General features: G+C 42.3%; 1 protein-coding gene across 1 annotated transcript in view; it reads left to right on the plus strand.

Annotated features, from left to right (window-relative positions):
• Positions 1–13,751, plus strand: part of CPSF3 (cleavage and polyadenylation specific factor 3) — a 47,468-nt gene that overhangs the window by 18,008 nt on the left and 15,709 nt on the right. The window contains exons 8-12 of the mRNA XM_047744557.1: positions 5,446–5,621; positions 7,075–7,233; positions 8,032–8,178; positions 11,283–11,435; positions 13,250–13,358. Of these exons, the coding sequence (XP_047600513.1) occupies positions 5,446–5,621; positions 7,075–7,233; positions 8,032–8,178; positions 11,283–11,435; positions 13,250–13,358 (744 nt within the window). The remainder of the gene's footprint in view (positions 1–5,445; positions 5,622–7,074; positions 7,234–8,031; positions 8,179–11,282; positions 11,436–13,249; positions 13,359–13,751) is intronic.

A 13,751-nucleotide genomic window follows, 5' to 3' on the forward strand; every position in this document is an offset into this window, starting at 1 on the left:
AAGTGGTGCCCTTTTCTGGAAGTTGCCAACAGCCTCAGAACTCTGCAGTGAGCTGAGTTCTAAAAATATGTCACCCTTTGACCCAGCAGTACCACCTGTGGGAATAAATGATACAAAGAAAATTTTATCATTAAGGGTATTCATCATTTTAGTAGTTTTTAAAAAGATTCATTTATTTATTTTAGAGAGGGAGAGAGACGGGTTGGGGGGCTGGGGCAGAGGGAGAAAATCTCAAGTAGACTCTACGGAGCGAGGAGCCCGATGCAGGGCTCAATCCCGTGACCCATGAGGTCATGACCTGAGCCAAAATCAAGAGTCAGATGCTCATCCGAGCCACCCAGGAGCCCCCATCATTTTAGTATTTTTAAAGAACTATCATGCCAGTAAATACCACCTTGTAGGAAAAAAGTCTTATCACAGTTGAGTAATTGTATACTTTCACATAAGGTATCATTTGAACAAAAAAATTAGGGTTCAAAACAATATATACTCCAGTCCTAGTTAAAAATACACAGATGAGGGGCACCTGGGTGGCTCAGTGGGTTAAGCCTCTGCCTTCGGCTCAGGTCATGGTCCCAGGGTCCTGGGATCCAGCCCTGCATCGGGCTCTCTGCTCAGTGGGAAGCCTGCTTCCCCCTCTCTCTCTGCCTGCCTGTCTACTTGTGATCTCTATCTGTCAAATAAATAAAATCTTTAAAAAAAAATACACAGATGACTGGAAAGATGTTAAATCTGGACAGTGAGAAAGTGGATGATTTCTTTTTCCTGCTTTTCTCTATTTTCCAAATGCTTCAATGAGCATATGTAACTGTTTGTAACCAGAGGACAATGGGTGTCACTCTCTGCATATATTTATACTTAAATGATCCTTCTAACTCAAACATTCTGTGACGCTGTTTGGGGAAAGCACTCCCCTTAAAGACTGTGTTTGCAGCTTCAGTGTGAAGAGCTAGAAATGGTGACATCAAGCTCTTGCCCTCACCTCCATCTGTAGGATGATAAGGATAAGTCTGTCCCTATTACACTGGAAAGGAAAAATGGGGAGAATCATCTGTGAGCGATAGGATGTAGTAGGAGCAGCATTTCTGGCATCCCTAGCCAGTCCAGGTTTCTCCCGGCCTTTTTTTCTCACTGTGCATCAAACTCATCCTTAGAAGTGTTGAACTGATTGTGAGATCGAGCCGTGCGTGGGGCTCCGTGCTCAGTGGGGGACCTGCTTGGATTCTCTCTCTCCCCTGGCTCCTGCTCTCTCGAAAATAAATAAAATCTTTAAAATAAGCTAAATAGGGGTGCCTGGGTGGCTCAGTCATTAAGCACCTGCCTTGGGCTCAGGTCATGATCCCAGGGTCCTGGGATCAAGCCTGCTTCTCCCTGTCTCACTTCCCACCTGCTTGTGTTCCCTCTCTGTGTCTCTCTCTGTGAAATAAATAAATAAAATCTTTTTAAAACTAAAATAAGGTAAATTAATAAATGAAAAGTCTCCATAACAAAGTAATTTAAAGAACAGAGGAAACTGGGAAGGGGAAACCATGTTGTTACCATCACATTGGGTTGCCGGATTCAGCACATAAAAATATAGGACAGCCAGCTAAACTTGAATTTCAGATAAATAACAAATAATATTTTAGCACAATTGTTTCAAATATTTAATACACATTCTTACCCTGGAAACCTTTTTTTCTTTTATATAAAATTCAAGTTTAACTTGGCATTCAGCATTTTTCTCTGGCGAGACTACCATCAGGGCGTGTGTTCTGGTTCCTTTTCTGAACCAGGACTGCTCTATTCGGTTGCTTATTCCTTTTCCCCTAAATTCTCCCTTTCAATGTAGCGTAACAGACAGGATGGTCATTGGGACGAGTGGTTTCAAACCTCTTCTGTGTTCTAGCCATATGATCTTGAGGCCAAGTTATTTAACTTTTCTTTGACATTTGAAATTTGTCCATAAAAATACAAAAAAATATGAGAAGTGATATGACCTTGGGATGTAGTATGCATTGCAAGGTATTTGAGAAATACATGAAAGTGTATAGAAAACTTTGATGCTATTAACTTTAATTACATCTGTAAAAACATGAGCAGAATAAACCGGAGGGCAAAGCAGGAAATAGATTTGTCACATTGCATGACGGGAAAAGTCCCTGTCCTTCTACAGAGTTTTCACTAAGACAAGTAGAAAAAATAACATTCCCAACTCTTCAACCTTTTTTAAAGCCTGTTTCCTAATCTATAGGATGGAGATGAATCTTCATAAGGTTGTTTTTAAAAATTAGAAATAATATGTAGGGTGTCTGGGTGGCTCAGTCGTTAAGTATCTGTCTTGGGCTCAGGTCACAATCCCAGTGTCCTGGGATCGAGCCCCACATGGGGCTCCCTGTTCAGTGGGGAGCCTGTTTCTCCCTCTCCCACTCCCCCTACTTGTGTTCCCTCTCTCGCTGTGTCTCTCTCTGTCAATTAAATAAATAAAATCTTCAAAAAAAAAAAAAGGAAATAATAAATGTAAATTGGATACTAGGCACTTAATACATTTCCTAAATGCAGGTGTGCCTAGGAGCATAAATGATATCTTTTGGCCATTCTACTCTTATAATATTTTGGAATTTAATGAGAGTTTTCCTCTAAAATGAGACTTCCTTTAAAGGTGTATTGCCCACACAGTTTTCCTTTATTATCAGCAACTGGCAGCTTTTTAAAAAATAGAGTCAAACAATAATGTGACTATCCTGTTTTTTGTTGTTGTTGTTTTTAAAGATTCTATCTATGTATTTGACAGAAAGATATCCCAAGTAGGCAGAGAGGCAGGCGGGGGGGGGCGGGGGGGCAGGCTCCCTGCCAAGCAGAGAGCTGGATATGGGACTCCATCCCAGGACCCTGAGATCACGACCTGAGCCAAAGGCACAGGCTTAACCCACTGAGCCACCCAGGTGCCCTGACTATCCTGTTTTTAAGTGTTCAGTAACAATTTTAACTCTGGCAGCCCTATTTTGTAACTAACAAAGTCTGACTACGAAAAGCCTAATTTTGATAAGTCTTTGAAATATTTCTATTTCTAGAGTACATTTCTATTTAAAGCTGTGCCAGAATTTAGTGTCCCTCTAAGGTAATAAATTATGGTTTGTTACTCACTGTAAACTTCTATGTTTTTAAAAGCTTCCATGCGATCACAATGTTCTTTTCAGGAAATAAGTTTTGATTTTGTAAGCTTAATTTAGAGCCAGGCTAATTTTCTTGAACTTTAAAATATGTTAAACAAAATGAAAAGGAGACCTGCTGAATGGGAGAAGATATTTACAAATCATACATCTGATAAAGGGTTAATGACCAAAATATATAAAGAACCTGCACAACTTAAAATTTAAAAAAACCTGATTTTATCAAAGGGCAGAGGACTGGAAGAAGTGTTTTCCACAGAAGACATCCTGATGGCCAACAGGCCCATGAAAAGATGTCCAACATCACTCGTCATCAAGGGAACTGCAAATCAGAACCACAGTGAGATACCTCCTCACACCTGCCAGATTGGCTATGGCTATTTCCAAAAAGACCAAAAAAAAAAAAAAAAAAAAAGATGTTGGTGAGCATATGGAGAAAAGGGAACCATTGTGCACTATTGGTGGGAATGTAAATTGGTGCAGCCACTGGAAAACAGTTTGGAGGCTCCTCAAAAAATAAAAACTAGAAAGGCCATACAATCCAGCAGCCCTCCTTCTGGGTTTTTATCAGAGAAAATGAAAACACCAGTATAAATACATAGTTCATTGCAATATTGTTTACAATAGCCAAGACATGAAATGACTTAAGTGTTCATTGATGAATGAATGATAAAGAAGATGGGGTACATAGAGACAATGGACAGTGTTACTCCACCATAAAGAAGAACTGTCTTGCCGTTTGCAACGTGTGTGGACCTAGAGGGTATTAAGCAGCGAAATAAGTTCGAGAGAAAGACCATATGACTTCACTTAACATGTGGAATCTAAAAAACAAATGAACAAACCAACCAAGCAGAAAGAGGCTCTTGGATACAGGAAACAGACTGTTAGTTACCAGAAAAGGGAGGGCTTAGGGGTCGAGCGAAATAGGTAAAGGGGATTAAGATGTACAAACTTCCAGTTAGACGATAAAGATGTTACGGAAATGTGGTCCACGGCATCAGGAATGTAGTTAGTGGTATTGTAAAAACTTTAGTGATCGGTGATAGCTAGACTTACCATGGGGATCATTTTGTAGTGTATAAAAAATACTGAATTGCTGTGAAATACACCTGAAACTAATAGGATATCATATGTCAATTGTACCTCAATTTGAAAAAAAAAAAAAACGTTAGCCTAGCCAGGGCTGGGCACATAGGAAGCCTTCAGAGCCTGGAAATTCCTCCCTCAGCTCCATGATAGCCTCTGCCCCTTGCGCCAGAGCTGGAGCACAAGAGAGGCCAACATGTGTTGAATGAAGAAGCACCTTTTCCAACCAGAGGCTGCATCCCAGAGCCTTGGACCCCCCGTGGGTATCAAATCCTAGCTGCCCACATTCTGGTGTGTGCATCTCGGGCAAGGGATTTGTATTTCTGAGCCTCTGTTCCTTCTGTAAGATGCGGTCTGTGGGCGCCGACACTCTGGGAACCCTGCTCGGCACTCCCAGTAGGTGGCAGCCGCTGCCCATGCTGCTCGCCTCCCTGCCTCCGAGCTGCAGGGCCACTAGGGAAGCCAAGGGGCAGGAGTTAGAGCCTGGATTACAAGCAGCCTATAGCAAGCTGACTGACTGAAGCAAGACTGAAAGTACGGGAAGGTATTCGTGTCCCCAGACTGTCCAGGAACAATGGGAAGCCGGCACAGAACAGGGCCTCTCCTGTGGGCAGAAGGCAAGATCCGCTAGGAATGTGTCTCAGGAAGGACCCCCCACTTACTGTTACCTGGGTATCCACAGGCAGGGCCAAGGGCCAGGCCCTGTGAGAAGCCTACCAGGTGCAGAGCCACAAGGACGAGGCCTCCTGCTGAAAGGCCCAGAAGGGACCGGAGAAAGGAGATGACCTCAAGGAAAACAACCAAGTTCCAAGACCAGCCCCACCCCCCACTTTCCATTCCCATGCACAGCAGTGTCTTAAATGTGGCTTACCCTTAATCAGGGTGATAATTACTGCAGACATAGCGGGCATGTTGAAGAAATTGTGAGCTCATAATTACAAATTGTATTTCTAATCCTCCAGGGGGTTCCAAACCTTGATATCTCTGCTATTAACACATAAATTAGTCATTTATAGAAATTGTGAGAGAGAGATATGTAGTTGTATAAATATGTAAGTATTTATATATATAGTTTTGTAAATCCACATATACATAATTCTATGCTTTATTTCTTGGTTGTCTGAATTTCTTAAAATTCATTTATTATTTGAACTTTTTACCCCACATAACAAAATGAAATTTGTTTCTTATAAAATCTGTCTAGATGAGTACTGGCAGAATCACCCAGAACTCCATGACATTCCCATATACTACGCGTCCTCTTTAGCCAAGAAGTGCATGGCCGTGTACCAGACGTATGTAAATGCCATGAATGACAAGATCCGCAAACAGATCAACATCAATAATCCCTTTGTTTTCAAGCACATTAGTAACCTCAAGGTGAGTGCTGGGGAGGGACCCGGGATCATAGGTGAGTCGGCAGCACTCACAGCCGCCTGCCATCAATTCCGGGGCCCAGTCCTTCTTGCTGAGGTCACGCTGTTTCTCTGGCCGGCACCGTTTTTCTGCAGGAAGACAATAATTTAGCAATGGGCATTCTTTCCTGCTTCGGCAGCTTTTGCCCCTTGTTCCAGATCTGCATACATTCTCAGTATTTCCTGTGCTGATTAAGTTGGGTCTCTCAGCCATAGAAACAGGAAGTCCTGATGAGGAAAATATCTCACGTTATGTATTAAGTTTTTCTATTCTTGCTCTAACCTAATCGTCTTTTCGGTTCCCATTACCCATTCCATGTACGAAAACTTCCGTGTTTACTTTTGTAGGGCATCGAATAAACAATAAAACCTTATTTTCTTTAGTTAAAAAAATAGTTTTAGGGACTCCTGGGTGGCTCAGATCGTTGGGCGTCTGCCTTCGGCTCAAGTCATGATCTCCAGATCTTGGGATCGAGCCCCACATTGGCTTCTCAGTTCAGGGAAGAGTCTGCTTCTCCCTCTCGCTCTGCCTCTCCCCCTGCTCATGCTCTCTCTCTCTTTCTCTGTCTCAAATGAGTAAATCTTTTTTAAAAAATAGGTTTAGAAAAATACTGTTTTATTAAAACTAATGCTTTAATCTTAGAAATAATGCCCCAGGGACGCCTGGGTGGCTCAGTTGGTTAAGCTGCTGCCTTCGGCTCAGGTCATGATCCCGGCGTCCTGGGATCGAGTCCCGCATCGGGCTCCTTACTCATTGGGGAGCCTGCTTCTCCCTCTGCCTCTGCCTGCCATTCTGTCTGCCTGTGCTTGCTCTCTCTCCCTCTCTCTCTCTGACAAATAAATAAAATCTTTAAAAAAAAAAAAAAGAAAGAATGCCCCAAATAATTGAGGTTATAAGTAATTTTCTAGTTATAAATGGGCTCTATTCATAAAATACTGTTTTTTAAGTTAATTTTTAAGAATTAGAGCCAAGTTTTCCCTAGAAACAACGTTGAACTTTTTGGTTGGATTTCTAGGCCAGCTCAAAATACTCAGGAAGCACACAAGGCCATTGTGAGTGGGGAAAATTCTTTCCGAGTTCTATCTTGGACAGATAGAAAAGCCGTTTGACTCTTGCCTTTTTTCCTGCCCACATATCTAGCAATGAAAATGATCCTATTCCTGCCCATTAATACCAGCAGGAGATTTAAAAGGTCCCTGTGAACTAACTGCCTTTTATCGCTTTGTTCCCCTTTCATTCCTAGCCTAAATTATTTAGGATCTTAGAAACTGGACTTAAAATATTTACTAGTCTCATCGAGACCCTTTCAGTAGTGTGATTAATCTTTTTACCTAGCTTTTTGTTCTTTAAAAATGAGGAATGCCTTGCCAAACCCTGGTACTCAGCATGCCTCTACCTTTCCTTTTTCCCCTCCTAGAGCATGGATCATTTCGATGACATTGGTCCCAGCGTCGTCATGGCCTCCCCAGGCATGATGCAGAGTGGCTTGTCCAGGGAGCTCTTTGAAAGCTGGTGCACGGATAAGAGGAACGGCGTCATTATAGCAGGGTACTGTGTGGAAGGGACACTTGCCAAGGTCAGCCATGGTCTTAGACCACTGTGTTCTTCCTAATCAGAATTGCCAGGGTGGCACAATAAAGCCTGAGAAGCGCCCACCCGTCTCAGTAAAAACTATGGAAAGGAACCGATTTGAGACAGATGCAAAAACATGGATGCCCTCATTCACTGAAGAAGTTTGCCAGTGTGTGTCCTCTTGAAAAGTCATAGGAGGTGTCTGGGTCGATTGCCTGTCTTCCTGCTGACACGCACAGTTGATGCTGGCCTGGGGATGTGCACATGGTGGGAAATGCATGCAGAGCTCCAGAGGCCGTTTCTGAACATCCCAGCCTCGCATCCTCTTATCTCCTCTTTGTAGAACTTGCCTTATTTTTTAAAATACCTTGTGATTCCCCAGTTTGACCGTTTTTTATTTCTTTAGGGTATTCTCAAGTCACACAATGTTGGCATGTATTTAAAATAGATTTCCAGAACAGAAACACATCTGTCTGAAAAGTGACTTTTTAGAGCAGGACAATAGCTGGGAATCCAAGTTTGCCTTTCTGGCCATAAGTTACAATTGCCACTTCCAGTACTCCAAGTACATTGAATTTTAGTTAACCTGCTTACTTTCCTGATTAAATATTTGCTTGATCAAGAAAATAAGTATTTGATATTTACTAAGTCAATGGTTAGAATGCTTTTCGTGCTAAAGGTCCCAAATTTAACGTAAGAGTTTGTGGCTGCATTAACAAATAGAAAATGTACTTTTCTTTTCTGATTGGGTAGTTTATTTGCTTTGTTTCTTTTATTTTTGTTTTGTTTTGTTTTTTAACAGCATATCATGTCTGAGCCAGAAGAAATCACTACCATGTCTGGACAGAAGTTACCACTGAAAATGTCTGTTGATTACATTTCTTTCTCTGCTCACACAGATTACCAGCAAACCAGTGAATTTATTCGTGCTTTGAAACCGCCTCATGTGGTTAGTCTATGACTTTGACTTATAACGTTAAAGAGGAAGAAAACATACCCAAGAAACCGCAGCTGGTTTTCAAATCAAACACTGCCTATCATTAAGGTGGCCTTTTTCATAGAGCGTTTCTGGGAGCACTTGGACCTGGCCTTATGCAGCTCCCTTCTGAGTTAGGCAAGCTGTGCGCTCTGTCTCCATTTACCCGAAGTCCCTCATCAGATCCCCTAATCCCACCTCCACTGCTCTTTCTGTCATTTTCTACGGCCTCTCCCGTAACCTAAGAGCACAGGTTTTGCTTGTGACTGCTTGTTTTGAATCTCAGCTCCATCTCTTACATGCTGGGTAACCTTGGGCGAGTTACTTAACCTTGGGCAAGTTACTTAACCTCTCTGTGCCCTATTAGTAATTAGGGATAATAATACCTTATAAGGTGGGCGCCTGGGTGGCTCAGTGGGTTAAGCCGCTGCCTTCGGCTCAGGTTATGATCTCAGGGTCCTGGGATCGAGTCCTGCATCGGGTTCTCTGCTCGGCAGAGATCCTGCTTCCCTCTCTCTCTCTGCCTGCCTCTCCATCTACTTGTGATCTCTCTCTGTCAAATAAATAAATAATCTTTAAAAAAAAAAATAATAATAATACCTTATAAGGTAATTGTGAAGAAGGGATGAGAGAACATAGATCTGAAGCATGTAATATGGTGCCTGGCACGGAGTAAATGCTTAATAAAATGGAAAGAAGAGAAAGATCATCTAATAGTAAAAATTAAAGATCCAAATAGATAAGAAATCACATAGCTCCTTACTGATGTGATTTGTTTATATTTGTAAGTTTCATGTAATACAAAGGTAACAATTCTATTTTGGTGGGATTGGGGAGGGATAAGGGGAAAGCTAAAAAAACGTATTTTTAATCAACAGAACACCTTGGGAATTTTGGGCAGGGAGGAACAGATGAAGTGCCCTTTCTAGATTTATTGAAAAGTAGTTTAGAGGAAATAGCCTTTTGCTAGTCTTTTTCTCCTTAAACTTTTTCATTGTGGTAAAATATATGTGACATGGAAGTCGCCATTTTTATCTGTACAGTTCCGTGGTGTGAATCACATTCACAGTGTTGTGCAACCGTCACCAACCCCTACTCCCAAACTTTTACATCGCCCCAAACAGAAACTGCCTACTCAGCAAAAATTCCCCATTTCCTCCTCCCCAGCCCCAGGTAACCTCCAGTTTACTTTCTGTCTCTCTGGATCTGCCTGGCGTAGACAGTGCATGTCAGTGAAATCCTACAGCACTTAACAGAATGCGTTCAAGGTCGGTCCGTATAGTCGCACGAATCCGACTCCCTTTGTGTGGGTGAACAGCGTTCCACTGTCCGTATAGACCACACGCAGGCACGCGGTGTACACACGCCCCGGTGAACCCTGACCCGTGAGCATCTGTGTGAGGCCCTGTTCTCACTCCTTCAGTATATGAACCGAGGAGTGGGCTCGCCGGCTCGGAGGCTCGTTCAGCTTCCCGAGGTGGCTGTGCCATTCTGCGTCCCCCGCCCCTGGCAGGGCATAAGCGTTCCCATTTCTCCGCATCTTCGCCAACACTTGCCGTTTGCCTTTTGTAATCACAGCTGCTCCTAGTGAGCGTGAAGCGGCATCTTATTGTGGTTTTGGTTCTCACTTTCCTAATGACTCGTGTTATTGAGCATCCTTTCCTGTGCTCTTGTGTTAATTTATGAGTTATTTCTGGCTGGGAGTCCTCTCAGGGCTTTCCCAGTGGCCCTTACTCAGTAAGCAGAGTCTTGGGTGGAGAAAGATTTCTCGCTTCCTCTTTAGCTTTGCGAACTGTCGGATTTCGTGACGTGTGGGCCCCTCCCAGGCCCCCTCGTGTGTGTGGGTCACGGATGCGCTCGCACGTGTTAACGCCGGCGAGGAGGGACCGCACTGCCCTTTCCGTCGGCTCCACCGCCTCTTCCTCAGTCCCATTTCATTGCTCTCCAGGCTCGCTCTCTGCCGACAGTTTAAATTCCTGGATTGAACTCGATGCTTGCTTTCCTTCAGTAACCAGGTCAGCAACAGTATGATCTGCATGATAGAGTAACAGTAGTATTAGGGGTAACGACAAGTAACAGCTAGTGTTTATTACTTACCATGTGCCAAGTACTGTACCCATGTTTTAAGTAATCTCTCCACCTGACACGGGGCTCGAACTCACAACCCTGAGCTCAAGAGTCACGTGCTTTACTGACTGAGCCAGCACGGCACCCTGTACTCTGGTTTACATGTATCAACTTGCTTACCCCTTACAACCAGCAACTGTTTGTAGATGAGAAAATTGAGATGTTAAGTAACTTGCCCAAGTTGACATAGCTCAGAAGTGTTTAAGGAGCCAGGATTTGTGTTTGAGTACCAGACCTCAAGGTCGGGGCTCCTTACTCGGCCATACGCCTCTGCCCGGTAGTAACTGCTGGGTAGGCTTCTGTGAGCCCTGCCGAGAAATCATCTGCCAGGAGTCTGTAGGTTAAGAATGATCTGTCTTGTAAAACACAGATTATAAAAGTGAATGGAGAGAGGCCGGTATCTAATACAGTTATTGTAAATACCCCTCAAAGGCAATTTCATTTGGTTCAGAAATATCTTAATTTGGTATTAGTATAATAAATGGAAGAAAATACCAGAAGTCTTTTTCTTCCCCCATAAGAAGCTTCTTTTGAACGTCTTATATTAAGAGACCTAAAGGAAACTCTGCATTAGTAAGAGTAGCAATGGTTTCGTGCAAGAATCCTGCATCTGAAGCCGGTGGGGGTTACAGACGTCACGGGCGCAGTCCTTTACAGTCAAGCATAGCAGTCTGGAAAAAGTCCAGCTTCCATAAAGTTGTGTATCTCACTAGTGGGAACACCTGAAGTAGAAGGGTCTTTACTCTCTTAAAATAGTTCCGCTTCAGGATTTTTAAAGCCAAGCAGAATGAAAATAACTGTACAAGTTTGACTGACAGGAGGTCCTTCAAAGTTGTTAAGTTTAATAACGTCAAGTATATGTCTGTTTCACGTACTGAAGTCAGATGGGGGCCATCGTGAAGCCGCACTCAGGATGTTTCCCTGTGGCCTCTTACATTCATTCTCTGTAGATTTTAGTCCATGGAGAACAAAACGAAATGGCCAGATTGAAAGCAGCCCTGATTCGAGAATATGAGGACAACGATGAAGTTCACATAGAGGTTCATAATCCTCGGAATACAGAAGCTGTGACCTTGAATTTCAGAGGAGAAAAACTAGCCAAGGTAAAAAGGTTGTGGTTTCTAATCTTATCCAGGTCTTTCTAAAAGGAAATGTATGCTTCTTAAAAATAATAGTCTTCTTTTCATCAAAGCAAGATAATATCCTTAATGATGATTTCTGTCTACTTAGTATAGTATAAGAATTTTATCCATATGCTTTTTTAGGTCTTCTGGTCCTACTAATTCATTTCTTCACACGGAAAGTTTTCAAGTACATTAGATCTTAGTGCAGTTGAATTTGATAGCTTTGTTTTCTGGCTTTTGTTTTTGTTTATTTTTTAAGGTTTTATTGACTTTTTGAGAATGCAGAAGGAGAGTGAGAGGGAGAAGCAGCCTCTCTGCTGAGCAGAGAGCACAATGAGGGACTCAATCCCCGGACCCTGAGATCATGACCTGAGCCAAAGGCAGAGGCTTAACCAGCTGAGTCACCCAGGCACCCCTGCATTTGATAGCTTTGTAATCCTCATCTCTACTTCCTTTTCTTCCCTGTGTCTGAGAATAAACAAATATTTATTACTGTTTTATTACTATATCTAATAGTGTTCTGTCCACTGCTGTTTCTCCAGAAGAATCTAAAGATGGCTCATGTGTTTAAACATAAATGTGGGATGAAGGAACATATAAAAAAAACTGAAAAAATTTGTCCATTTTTGATGCTAAATACAGTGTTTTCAGGATTTGAAAATAAAATAGTTAAAAACCTTACCTGAGGGCTCCTGGGTGGCTCACAGTTGGTTAAGCCACTGCCTTCGGCTCAGGTATGATCCTGGAGTGCCAGGATTGAGTTCCGCATCAGGCTCCCTGCTTGGCAGGGAGTCCGCTTCTCCCTCTGACCCTCCCCCTCATGCTGTCTCTCTTATTCTCTCTCTAAAATCTTAAAAAAAAAAAAAAAAAAAAATCTTACCTGAGATTTTAGAGGGACGCTACAAGGTATCTGTATTTGTCCTTCCTGTTAAGACTTTTTTTTCAGATACGTCTAAGGAAAACTTTTTCATGATTTATCTGAAGTTTTAAATATCAGACATGTGTTAATGAGCAACTTTACAGCAATTCTTGTAATACATAGTGAGCCAGATGTGAGAAGGCTAAATGACGAATATTCTTCCTTGCAGTGAGTTCACAAGGAAAAAAGTCAGCAAAAGCTAAGATGTGAGGCTTTTGTTGCTAAAGAAGGACAGATGATTCTGTTTCCTCCTCAATTAACTCCTATTCACAAAACTTTCCAGCAGCCAGTTTAATGGAAGCGACCTTGTACCTATAGAAAAATGTATTTAGTGAGGAATCTAAGAATTGAATTTCCCCAACTCTGCTGGTTGAGATTTGGGGAGGGGGGACTATTTTATAGTCTTAAAATTTAGGAGAGGCGGAGTTGAACAAAATTAAACTGATTTCTTTAGAGTAGGACTTTTCAGAGTTTTGGGTTTTTTTTTAAGATTTTATTTATTTATTTGACAGAGTGTGTGTACAGGCAGGGGGAGCAGCTGGCAGAGGGAGAATCAGGCTCCCCACGGAGCCGGGAGCCTGATGCAGGGCTCGATCTCAGGACCCTGGAATCATGAGCTGAGCTGAAGGCAGATGCTTAACTGACTGAGCCCACCCAGGTGCCCCCCAGAGTTTTTATTAGGCCATTATGCATTATAAACCTTCAAGAAATATATTAAGCAGCATTTAAGCATTTTTTTAACTAGAGGGGCACCTGGGAGGCACAGTTGGTTAAGTGTCCAACTTTTCAAATGCCTAATGGTCATCATTATGATTATCTGAATAATTGCATTTTCCAAAATTCTATTTCCTCCTCCTTCCTTTTTTTTAAATAGGTCATGGGCTTTTTAGCAGACAAAAAACCAGAACAAGGCCAGCGGGTCTCGGGAATACTTGTTAAAAGAAACTTTAATTATCACATACTTTCTCCGTGTGACCTCTCCAGTAAGTATACTATTAAATGTCAAACATAAATTGATTTTCACATTGAAAGAAAAGCTATGGAAACTTCTCTTCCTAATGGCCAAATCTTAAGTAACAGCCAAGTAATAGACATTGAGTTAATAATCCACACAGTGTTTGAATTCTTGGTGAACTTTTTTCTTAACTGGGAGCATAAGTTCACCTCCAAGGTTAACCGCTCCTGCTGACCCTTGACAAGCCTGTTTTCCACCTTTCACAATGGAGTCGTCGTACTTTTATTTTCTGAAGTAACTGTGGACTCCCCACATGTCCATTTTGATTCTTAAGACCTAGACTTCCACATCGCTTGCTGGGCCTCTATGTTGTGTGCCTGTGTAAATGCTGGGGCCGTTACTTTTGCAGTACATATGGCAT

Source organism: Lutra lutra, chromosome 9 (assembly GCF_902655055.1).
Source record: "Lutra lutra chromosome 9, mLutLut1.2, whole genome shotgun sequence".
Lineage (NCBI taxonomy): Eukaryota > Metazoa > Chordata > Mammalia > Carnivora > Mustelidae > Lutra > Lutra lutra.